Source organism: Scyliorhinus canicula, chromosome 24 (genome assembly GCF_902713615.1).
Source record: "Scyliorhinus canicula chromosome 24, sScyCan1.1, whole genome shotgun sequence".
Taxonomy (NCBI): domain Eukaryota; kingdom Metazoa; phylum Chordata; class Chondrichthyes; order Carcharhiniformes; family Scyliorhinidae; genus Scyliorhinus; species Scyliorhinus canicula.
In genome coordinates this window covers 20,584,322-20,596,814 of record NC_052169.1, presented here as the reverse complement: position 1 = coordinate 20,596,814, position 12,493 = coordinate 20,584,322, and the positions used below count along the sequence as shown (strand labels likewise).

The 12,493-nt window shown below is 48.1% G+C and overlaps 1 protein-coding gene across 1 annotated transcript in view; it reads right to left on the bottom strand.

Moving 5' to 3' along the window:
- The window catches only part of man2c1 (mannosidase, alpha, class 2C, member 1), a 101,088-nt gene that overhangs the window by 64,521 nt on the left and 24,074 nt on the right, over positions 1–12,493 (bottom strand). Inside the window, exons 8-9 of the mRNA XM_038784467.1 lie at positions 2,550–2,660; positions 1,058–1,150 (exon numbers count right to left, since the gene is read on the bottom strand). Of these exons, the coding sequence (XP_038640395.1) occupies positions 1,058–1,150; positions 2,550–2,660 (204 nt within the window). The remainder of the gene's footprint in view (positions 1–1,057; positions 1,151–2,549; positions 2,661–12,493) is intronic.

Here is a 12,493-nt window from a genome sequence, read left to right as displayed (position 1 = left end):
TGTGCGGAGTCTGCACCTTCTCCCCGTGTCTGCGTGGGTTTCCTCCGGGTGCTCCGGTTTCCTCCCACAGTCCAAAGACGTGCAGGTTAGGTGAACTGGCCGTGAAAAACTGCCCCCAGGTTAGGTGGGGTTACTGGGTTACGGGGATAGGGTGGAGGTGAGGGCTTAAGTGGGGTGCTCTTTCCAAGAGCCGGTGCAGACCCGATGGGCCAAATGGCCTCCTTCTGCGCTGTAAATGTTATGATCACATGGGCAGAACGTGCAAATTCCACAGGGCAGTGACCCAGAGCTGGGACCGAAGCTGGATCCTTGGCGCAGTAAGGCAGCAGTGCTAACCACTGCCCCACCGTGCCGCCCAGAATTTGATTCTTTACCTGAAGATCAATTTTGTTGTCAGAAAGATTTGAAATGGCTACTTGGTGCCTACTTGGTGCAATGTCACCGTGTGCCAGACTCGAGTGTCCAGGTCTTCACGGTGGTTTCCTGCTCAATTGGAAAAAGAATTGGAGACTCTAAATATATTTTTTAAAAATTTAAACATTTGAGTGTCCAGAATTCTTTCAGAAATGGCACAAGAGGAAATAACTACACATATTCGGGCAAGGGGCTGCTGCAAAAATAAGTTACCATTTGCACCAAAATTATTAAGAGATGTATATTGATTCGGTCGGAGGTATTTTGAGGGATTCCTGGAGGGCCTCTCAAAATGGCTATTTCCTCACAGAAACAAATCTTTGTACAGCGTAACATACACATGCTCAACTAGACAACATCGAAATTCCTTTTTGATGATTCATTTTTACCTGGTAACTTTTCGGAAATTACTTTCCACTGGAAGTCTCCGTTGCCATGGGGCTGGTTTAGCTCACCAGGCTAAATCGCTGGCTTTTAAAGCAGACCAAGGCAGGCCAGCAGCACGGTTCGATTCCCGTACCAGCCTCCCCGGACAGGCGCCGGAATGTGGCGACTAGGGGCTTTTCACAGTAACTTCATTGAAGCCTACTCGTGACAATAAGCGATTTTCATTCATTTTTTTCATTTCATGCCAACTACCCACCTCACAGCAATACTTCCCAAACTCCTGCTGGAAGAAGCGTTGACCCTGGAGGAACTGTCGCACCATGGATTCACCAGAAGGGAGATTTCCATCCTGCAAAAACCTGGACGTTAGTGCACCCTGCTGGCCAACTTTGTGACTGCTTCATAATCAAAATAAAACGGAAGCACAACCAGTTGTGGCAACATAGATTTTTGAATGCAAATTAATGATAACTTTGGTTAACAAATACAAGTGTACATTTTCTTGCCAGTTATAAAACTTTGGAGAGTAATGCAGTACTGAAGATCAAACGTGCTGCTACTGTGTCCCATTTCATAGAAACATAGAATTTACTGTGCAGAAGGAGGCCATTCGGCCCATTGAGTCTGCACAGGCCCTTGGAAAGAGCATCCCACCCAAGCCCACGCCTCCACCCCATCTCCGTAACACAACCTAACCTTTTGGCCACCAAGGGGCAATTTAGAATGGCCAATCCACCTAACCTGCACGTCTTTCGGGACTTGTGGGAGGAAACTGGAGCACCCGGAGGAAACCCACGCAGACAAAGGGAGAAAGTGCAAACTCCGCACAGTCACTCGAGGCTGGAATTGAACCCGGGTCCCTGGAGATGTGAGGCAGCAGTGCTAACCACAGAGCCACCGTGCCGTCTGTACCTAATCTATCCTTCTGATTCTCAATCCTTTTTTGTTATCAAAGCTGCCTACTACCCGGCTCCACTCATTTGCTGCTGAATTCAGGCCTGACTCTTCCAATGCTCTCCTGAACAGCCTCCCAACTTTCTTAAATTTAGCTTATCCAGCATCTGCTGTCTGCATCCTAACTCGCACCAAGCTCGACTTCCCCATCACCCACTCTGCCCGCTGCTGGTCTACACCAGCTCCTGACCCACCAGCGTCTCAATATTAAAACTCTCATCCTCGTGTTCAAACCTTTCTGTGGCTTTGCGTCTTCCCATCCCCATCACCTCCTCCAGCCCCACAAACAGCTGGGTCACTCGGAGTCTGCACGTTCTCCCCGTATCTGCGTGGGTTTCCTCCGGGCGCTCCAGTTTGCAATTGCTTCAGCCTTGTCTTTTGTAACAGCAAGTTGTGCTCCAATATCATTGAGGGTAAGGACAATCATGCACTCACGGCGCCGAGGGCCCGGGTTCGATCCCGGTCCCGGGTCACTGCCCGTGTGGGCTTTGCACATTCTCCCCGTGGGTTTCGCCCCCGCAACCCAAAGATGTGCAGGGTGGGTGGATTGGCCACGCTAAATTGCCCCTTAATTGGAAATAAAGAATTGGGTACTCTGAATTTTAAAAAAAGGTAGCAGTGGTGTGTAGCAAATTGAAAGAAGCGTGTTGGAATTGTTGTGTGTCTTGTGGCTAATGAAAGAGTGACGTTTATGTAGCTTGTCACCTTTTGACGAAAAGCACTAGCAGCAGAGATAATGCAATGTGGACAGGAAGGGAATGCAGTGCTTTCTAATCATGGCTTTGATACCTTACCATTTCCACCCAGGTGCCTCCCACTGTGATGAACTGCCCCTTCGCAGCATACTCCTGGATTTGAGCGTACAAGACCGGATACCAACACTTTACCCACTGCAGTTGTTGTGCCTGGTTGAAAGTGAAAGGAAATTATATCAGTTCTTGTTCGTTCTGTATGGTATCTCTTTAAGCACTCAACCCCAAAAAGAAATCAAAAAACTAATTAATGTGCATGTATATACCACCTTTCACATTCTCTGAAGCCCCAGTGTGCTTCAGCGTGCATTTATATAGCACCCATAATATAATAAACATCCAAAGACAATTCACTGACGCAACAAAAATTGACACCAAGCCAAAGGGGAGATGTCAGGAGAAGAGATTGATAGTTTGGAAACGATGGTAAGTATCAAAGTGACGAAGAAGGGAAAGAGGAAGAGGTTTATGGAGAGACCTCCAGAATTTAGAATCTCTGCAGTGCAGAAGGAGGCCACTCGGCCAATCGAGTCTGCACTGACCCTGGGAAAGAGCAGCCTACCGGGGCCTAAGCCCTGACCCTAACCCCGTAACCCTACCTAACCTTTTGAACAATTTAAGGGGCAATTTGGCACGGCAAATCCCCCTAACCTGCACATCTTTGGACTGTGGGAGGAAACCTGAGCACCCGGAGGAAACCCATTCGGACACGGGGAGAACGTGCAGACTCCGCACAGTCACTCGAGACCAGAATTGAACTTGCGTCCCTGGCGCTGTGAGGCAGCAGTGCTAACCACTGCGCCACTGTGCCGCCAAGTCTCCGGTACTACCACTGAGATGTTGTCAGGGCCCCTAGCCTTTCCTGTATCCAGTGTCTTCAGCAGTTTCTTAATATTAGCCAAATATTGGCATGTGTGATGCTGGGGGCCGCTGGAGGAGGTTGAGACTGAACTGCACGAACTGAAGATGGTTCAGCCTGGTCTTTTACTCTGATGTACTAGATTCTCCCATCATTTAGGATCGAGATATTTCTGGAGCCTCCTCTCCCTGTTCGTTATTTAATTGTCCAATGCATTCACGGCTGGATGTGGCACGACTGCAGAGCTTCAACTTGGCATGCAAGTACTCCTGTATTGCGGCTTCACAAAGTCAGCACCTCATTTTTCAGTATGCCTGGTGCCGCACCGGCCCACCTCACTGAACCAGAATTGAACCCCCAGCTGTATGCAAATTTCCCAGAGAGGGAGGGGCAGCTCGGTGGCGCAGTGGGTTAGCACTGCTGCCTCACGGCGCCAAGGTCCCAGGTTCGATCCTGGCTCTGGGTCACTGTCTGTGTGGAGTTTGCACATTCGCCCCGTGTCTGCGTGGGTTTCGCCCCCACAACCCAAAGTTGTGCAGGCTAGGTGGATTGGCCAGGCTAAATTGCCCCTTAATTGGAAAAAATGAATTGGATACTCTAAATGTTTTTTTTTCCAATTCCCAGAGAGGGACATTATAAGGATCCTCCCGGTTAATCCCCGTATTTCCTCCTCTCTTTCATTTTGGCATCCATATTTTGATCCATGGATGATTAATGGACATGTCTCTTTATTGGAATAAGCCTGTATCTTTAATTCAGGCAGAATAATCCAGAAGTTACAAGAAAGATCATGGTCCAGGTGCCCAAGGTTATGGAGGGATAAAGGATTGGTGACGGTGTTAGAACATAGAACACTACAGCGCAGTACGGGCCCTTCGGCCCTCGATGTTGCGCCGACCTGTGAAACCATCTGAAGCCTATCTGACCTACACTATTCCATTTTCATCCATATGTCTATCCAGTGACCACTTAAATGCCCTTAAAGTTGGCGAGTCTACTACTGTTGCAGGCAGGGCGTTCCACACCCCTACTACTCTCTGAGTAATGAAACTGCCTCTGACATCTGTCCTATATCTACCACCCCTCAATTTAAAGCTATGTCCCCTCGTGTTGGTCATCACCATCCGAGGAAAGAGACTCTCACTGTCCACCCTATCTAACCCTCTGACTATCTTATATGTCTCGATTAAGTCACCTCTCAGCCTTCTCCTCTCTAACAAAAACAACCTCAAGTCCCTGAGCCTTTCCTTGTAAGACCTTCCCTCCATACCAGGCAACATCCTAGTAAATCTCCTCTGAACCCTTTCCAAAGCTTCCACATCCTTCCTATAATGTGGTGACCAGAACTGCACGCAGTACTCCAGGTGCGGCCGCACCAGAGTTTTGTACAGCTGCAGCATGACCATGTGGCTCCGAAACTCAATCCCCCTGCTGATAAAGGCTAGCACACCATATGCCTTCTTAAAGGCCCTATTAACCTGGGTGGCAACTTTCAGGGATTTAGGTACCTGGATGCCGAGATCTCTCTGTTCATCTACACTACCAAGAATCTTGCCATTAGCCCAGTACTCTGCATTCCTGTTACTCCTTCCAAAGTGAACCGCCTCACACTTTTCCACCTTAAACTCCATCTGCCACCTCTCAGCCCAGCTCTGCAGCTTATCTATGTCCCTCTGTATCCTATAACATCCTTCAGCACTATCCACAACTTCACCGACCTTCGTGTCATCTGCAAATTTACTAACCCATCCTTCTACACCCTCTTCCAGGTCATTTATAAAAATGACAAACAGCAGTGGCCCCAAAACAGATCCTTGCGGTACACCACTAGTAACTGAAATCCAGGATGAACATTTGCCATCAACCACCACCCTCTGTCTTCTTTCAGCTAGCCAATTACTGATCCAAACCGCTAAATCACCTTCAATCCCATACTTCCTTATTTTCTGCAATAGCCTACCGTGGGGAACCTTATCAAACGCCTTACTGAAATCCATATACACCACATCAACCGCTTTACCCTCAACCACCTGTTTGGTCACCGTCTCAAAAATGTCCAACAGGTTTGTTTCAAACACGAGCTTTCGGAGCACTGCTCCTTGATTCACCTGAGGAAGGAGCAGTGCTCCGAAAGCTAGTGATTGAAACAAACCTGTTAGACTTTAACCTGGTGTTGTAAGACTTCTTACTGTGCTCACCCCAGTCCAACGCCGGCATCTCCACATCATGGCTACCATCTTTAAATATAGTTAATTATATTTAATTATTAATTAATTAAATATAGTTAATTATTCATAAAATTAACTGTGTTTAAATTTACAAACCTGAGAGAGGGGTGCTGCCCCCGCAGGCCACGATTTCGCTGATCCTGATGCGGGACAAGGACCCGGAGCTGTGTGGGTCCGACAGGCCGATATCCTTGTCGAATGTGGACGTCAAACTGCTGGCCAAAGTTTTGTCCTCCAGGATTGAGGATTGTGTCCTGGACGTTATTGGGGAGGACTAGACGGGGTTTGTTAAGGGTAAGCAGTTGGTGGCCAATATAAGAAAGCTATGAAACGTGATCATGATGTCCCCGGAAGGTAGGGAGGTGGAGGTAGTGGTCGCAATGGATGCACAGAAGGCTTTTGATTGGGTAGAATGGGAATACCTGTGGGAGGTACTGGGACGGTTCGGATTTGGGTGGGCCTTTATTGACTGGGTCAGGTTGCTGTATTAGGCTCCTGTGGCAAGTGTACGCACAAATAGGACAACATCAGACTATTTTAGACTGCACCGGGCGGCTTCATGTAAGGGCACCAGCGTTGGTAACTGCGCCTCTGCCGTTCCCGCTGGCACGGTACTCCACCAGCCCCGTGGTGGTGGTGGCCCTGAGAGTCTGGGGGCAATGGAGGAGACATGTGGGAGCAGAGGGAGCATCGGTCTGGTCCCCAATCTGTAATAATCACCGGTTTGCCCCAGGAAGTATGGGTACGGGGTTCCGGATATGGCGGAGAGCAGGGATTGAGAGGATGGGGGATATGTTTATAGAGAGGAGCTTTCCGAGTATGAGGGCGCTGGAGGAGAAGTTTGGATTGGCAAGGGGAAACAAATTCAGTACCTGCAGGTGCGGGACTTCCTACATAGACAGCCTTCCCACTCCTACCACCAAGGGGGATTCAGGACAGGGTAGTTTCCAGAAGGTGGGTAGGAGAGTGGAGCGTCTCTGACATTTACAAGGAACCTATGGGGTCAGAGGAGACGCAGACCGAGGAGCTGAAGCGCAAGTGGGAGGAGGAGCTGGGAGGAGAGATAGTGGATGGTCTATGGACGGACGCGTTGAGTAGAGTCAACGCGTCCGCAACATGTGCCAGGCTGAGCCTGATACAATTTAAGGTCGTTCACTGGGCCCACATGACAGTGGCCCGGATGAGCAGATTCTTTGGGGTGGAAGACAGGTGCGCAAAATGTGCGGGAGGACCAGCGAACCCTGTCCATATGTTCTGGGAATGCCCAAAGCTTCGGGGATTCTGGCAGGGGTTTGCAGATGTCATGTCCACGGTGTTCAAAACAAGGATGGCACCGAGTCCGGAGGTGGCGATTTTTGGGGTGTCGGAAGACCCGGGAATCCAGGAGGAGAAAGAGGCAGACGTTCTGGCCTTTGCTTCCCTGGCAGCCCGGAGACGGATACTATTAGCTTGGAGGGACTCAACCCGAAGTCGGAGACCTGGCTATCGGACATGGCTAGCTTTCTCTGTTTGGAGAAAATCAAGTTCGCTTTGAGAGGGTCACTGTTAGGGTTCACCCGGAGGTGGCAACCGTTTGTCGACTTCTTCACGAAAAATTAATTGTCAGCAGATGGGGGGGGGGTTTAGCTTAGTTTAGAGCAGGGGGTTAATAAAGATGGGATCTTTCAGAGACGTCTTTTGCACAATGTTTATAGATTCATGTACATTATTTATTTTGTTGTTGTTGTAATACCAAAAATACCTCAATAAAATGTTTATTTTTTTTAAAATTACAAACCTGGTGGCTGTAATTATTGGACAGCCCAGGGCCAAAGACTTTGGGTATTTTCTAAGAATTATTTGTCAATTTCAATTGTGCTGCCACTACAGGTCAAGTGGGGCTGGAATTGACCGTACACTAGCCCAGGGTGTCATAACAAGAGAAAAACGAAGTTAACATTTCAAGTCCCTATAACTCTTCTTCAGAGCTAATGAAAGATCTAATTAGACATCTTAAGGCCGTTTGGAATCAACATTAAGTTCAACAACTTTAGACTGTGACCTTTCGCCGCCTGGGACATCTGTCACTTGTTCTTGAGCTTTGCTTTCAATGAGCGTTGACTTTTGCTCTCCCAGTAACACATTCTGCTATCTTATCTTTATGCCACTGCCAGGACCTTTTATAGTCTTTCACACTGCCATTAACACTTCTTTTGTCTTGTGCCCTGTACATCTTTGTGCAATCTCTCTACAAAAGCTCAGGAAGGCCAAGAAGATAAGTTCAGACGAAGTTTAGTTCAACAACAGAAGCAAAGGCTGCAATCCGGCCTCCAGTCTAAAGGTCCCAACCAGGACTGCCGATCACGCCAGTCCCATTCCAGGCCGGCTTTAATAGGCAATTTAACAAGCCCCGAGCTGGTGGCCCGTCCGCTAGCGGGGGAGCTCATATTCCACAAGGAGATCAATTGGGGTGACCCACGGGTCTCGTGAGGGTTAGTGCGCTCTTCAAACACCCACTTATGACTGACCTTCTAATCTGCTCCATCTGCCCGCACTATCTGTGACAGCAGATAGTGTGTAGAGCAAAACAACATGTAAATAAGACCATTGATAAAGGGGGGGGGGGGGGGGGCACCTTGCTATCTCTCCTGTTTTTGAATATTTCTGAAGACTAATTTCACCCCCATCGTCTCAATCAAAAAGCTAGTATTAGCACAGGGATGATGGGCCGAAGGGCCTCCTCGAATGCTGTAAATTCTATGAGCTGTGGTCACCCTCGTGGTAAGCAGTGCAGTAACATTCACTGCTCAGGCTCAAAGAAGAGGAATAGCCACTGGGGAGAGCTTTCTGTGAACTTACTCAACGCAAGTAAAGCCTTCAGAAGAGTTGAAAAAAGAGAGAGAATAAGGAAAAACTACAGACGCGCAGTGTGTTGGTGCATTACTGCATGTTCCGAGTTCCAGTGAGGCCATTATAAGGAGACTCTGAAGTCAAACAAAGCAGCTATCAAGGGGAAGGGATTAAATTTGAGATGATGACTCAATTAGCATCATTTTCTTTCATTATAGAGAGTTAATTACATTAGCAAAGGCCATGAGAAGAGAAGCCTGCCCACTCTCCCATCCAGCAGTATAGGACTAAATTTGGCAAAATAAAAATCATCTTCTGGATGAAAACGCCCACAGAGGAATAGATTTTTAAAAATATAAGTCAATTTTTTACAATTAAGGGGCAATTTAGAGTGGCCAATCCACCTAACCTGCACATCTTTGGGTTGTGGGGGTGAAACCCACGCAGACACGGGGAGAATGTGCAAACTCCACACGGACAGTGACCCAAGGCCGGGTTCGAACCTGGGACCTCAGCACCTTGAGGAAACTGTGCTAACCCACTGCGCCACCTGGAATAGATATTTCGGAGGCCAGAGTTAATGCCTATTTTAATGAGCCCTTGTAAATTTGAATATTCAACTTTGAATCACAGCTCCAAATGTTTCTTGCTGCACTTTCTACCCTCGTGAAGCAGCCAGATAGGAGAATTCCACAAACGTGGCTAATTCTGTGGCATTCACATGGGTTCTGTTGAATTGGCTGAACAGGAAGAGCATTGCTACAGCCGCATCAACATGTGCAGCATTCAGCCTATAGGGGCCGAGCCCTGATGTATTGGGCTGGGAGACGGCTTGCATAGGTTTTAAATTGACCAGGCGCTCACCAAGATTTTTTTGGTAAAAGCTATCCCTCCCTATTTCTTGTAACATACCTGGTCAAAATGGTACAGCTGACTTCAGGGACTGGTTTAGCACAGCGGGCTTGTAATGCAGAACAATGCCAGCAGCGCGGGTTCAATTCCCGTACCGGCCTCCCCGAACAGGTGCCGGAATGTGGCGACTAAGGGCTTTTCTACATAACTTAATTAAAGCCTACTTGTGACAATAAGCGATTATTTCTATTATTATTCATAGAATTTACAGTATAGAAGGAGGCCATTCGGCCCATCGAGTCTGCAACGGAAAGAGCACCCCACCCAAGCCCACACCTCCACCCCATCCCCATAACACAGTAATCTCACCTAGCCTTTAGGGGAAATTTTGCATAGCCTTTTGGACACTAAGGGCAAATTAGCGAGGCCAATCCACCTAACCTGCACATCTGTGGACTGTGGGAGGAAACTGGAGCACCCGGAGGAAACCCACGCACACGCGGGGAGGATGTGCAGACTCCGCACAGAGAGTGACCCAAGCTGGGAATCGAACCTGGGACCCTGGAGCTGTGAAGCAACTGTGCTAACCACTGTGCTGCCCATGACTTGTCCTCTGTCCCTGTGATGTTGCAAATTCAGCTGTTTGAAGGTATATCATACTGGCTTGGAACAGTGTTGTCCAATGAGATTTCAACGTTCACCGAACCGGTAGCAACCGGGTTGCCATTTTAGCCCACATGACGCAAAATAGAAGCAAAATTAATACAACAAAATGTGCGATCTTTTGAACATCAGCTCGAGGTTTAAAACCATCAGCCATCAAGACTGGTACACACACTGCCGGAAACAGGGCAGCAGCTTTGAAAGGGGTTTGCAATCCAACTGCTCCACAGAGCAGGCCCACTTTGTACACTCTCAAAGGGTTGGTGACAGCTTATTAACTGAAGCGTCTTGCTTCCAACAGAGTGCCCCAGTTTAGTAGGGGGGGGGGGAAATTCCTCAAAAGTAAATTGTCTCTATTTGATCAGAAGGAACAGGAACAGAGATGGAAACAAGCGGTGACTCAGACCAGCCTCCAGGTCACTAGAAACCTGGCAACTGAACAGTATTCTGATAAACATAGCCAATATGTGACTCCTGTCCGACAGCAATGTGGCTGATTCCTCCTTGCTCAGGTAGGGACGGAGGGAAAATAGCGATCTAGTAAGCGACACCAATACTCAAACCCACTGCTGTACCTTTAACACAACTTTACAGTGCGGCTCCAAAAATGGACAGTACAAATTCATCACAGGGCAATGTCTATTTTGCCATATGTGGAGAGTGGTGAGCAACCAAGGTGGGCAGGGGCTGGTTTAGCCTGTCCCTCTACATACATTTGTATCATCTGGTTTTGTGATGCAGAACAAGGCCAGCAGCGCGGGTTCAATTCCCGTACCAGCTGAGAATTCTGAATTCTGCCTGTGTACCCGAACTGGCGCCGGAATGTGGCGACTAGGGGATTTTCAGTGCATTGCAGTGTCAATGTAAGCCTACTTGTGACAATAAAGATTATTATTATACAACAGTGGACATTCTCACCCAATGCACATTCCCCCTTACCTCTCAAAAGATCATGGCTGAGATTGCTAACGTCACAGAAGGAATAGTTTCTCGCTGTAAGACCATAAGATATAGGAGCAGAATTAGGCCATCCGGCCCATCGAGTCTGCTCCGCCATTCATTCATGGCTGATATGGTTCTCATCCTCATTCTCCTGCCTTCTTCCCATACCCCCTTATTAATCAAGATCCTATCTACCTCTGTCATAAAGACACTCAGTGATTTGGTCTCCACAGCCTTCCACGCCAATGAGTTCCACAGATTCACCACCCTCTGGCTGAAGAAATTCCCCCTCATCTCTGATTTAAAGGATCGTCCCTTCAGTCTGAGGCTATGCCCTCGGGTTCTAGTCACCGGCTGCCATCCTGAAAAGGACCCCTTTATCCCCACTCTCTGCGTTCTGCCAGTCAGCCAATCCTCTATCTATGCCAGTACCTTGCCCCTAACACCATGAGTTATCTTATTTAGCAGCCTCCTGTACGGCACCTTATGAAAGGCTTTCTGGAATCCAAATAGATCACGTCTACTGGTTCTCCTTTGTCTAACTTCCTTGTCACCTCCTCAAAGTACTCTAACAGATTTTTCAGTCATGGCCTCCCATTGTCAAAGCCGTGGTGACTCAGACCTATTTCACCATGCAATTCCAAGTACTCCGCAATTTCATCTTTAATAATGGACTCTAAAACCTCACCAACAACCGAAGTCAGGCTAACCGGCCTATAATTTCCTGTCTTCTGCCTCCCTCCCTTCTTAAACAGGGGTGTTACATTAGCCATTTTCTAGTTCTTTAGGGCCCCCTCCCCTGCCTCCAGTGATTCTTGAAAAATCATCACCAATGCCTCAACAATCTACTCAGTGATCTCTTTCAGAACCCTGGGGTGTAGTCCATCCGGTCCAGGTGATTTTGTCCATCTTCACACCTTTCTGTTTCCCCAGCAACTTCTCCTTAGTGATGGCCACTACACACACCTCTGCCCCCGACTCTCTTGAAGCCATCCACCCTACCAATTCCCTTAATCATCTTAAAGAGCTCCATACCTTATGCTGTACTTCCACCAAAATTAACTAACAAACGGATGAAAGAATCACACATATTTGAACATAAGTCTGGGGCCATGGTGGGATTTGATTGGAGCTGTTGCTTTAGAACATAGAACATAGAACAGTACAGCACAGAACAGGCCCTTCGGCCCTCGATGTTGTGCCGAGCAATGATCACCCTACTCAACCCCACGTATCCACCCGATACCCGTAACCCAACAACCCCCCCCCCTTAACCTTACTTTTAGGACATTACGGGCAATTTAGCATGGCCAATCCACCTAACCCGCACATCTTTGGACTGTGGGAGGAAACCGGAGCACCCGGAGGAAACCCACGCACACACGGGGAGGACGTGCAGACTCCACACAGACAGTGACCCAGCCGGGAATCGAATCTGGGACCCTGGAGCTGTGAAGCATTTATGCTAACCACCATGCTGCCCCTTTGTTCTGTTTAAAAAAGAAAGTGAAGCATTCGACATATTCCATATTTGAACTTCCTACTTGCTGATTACAGAGTGGTCACGGGGGGATAGCAGGAAGAACTGAGCTCTTGATTATTGCTGTGTGGAG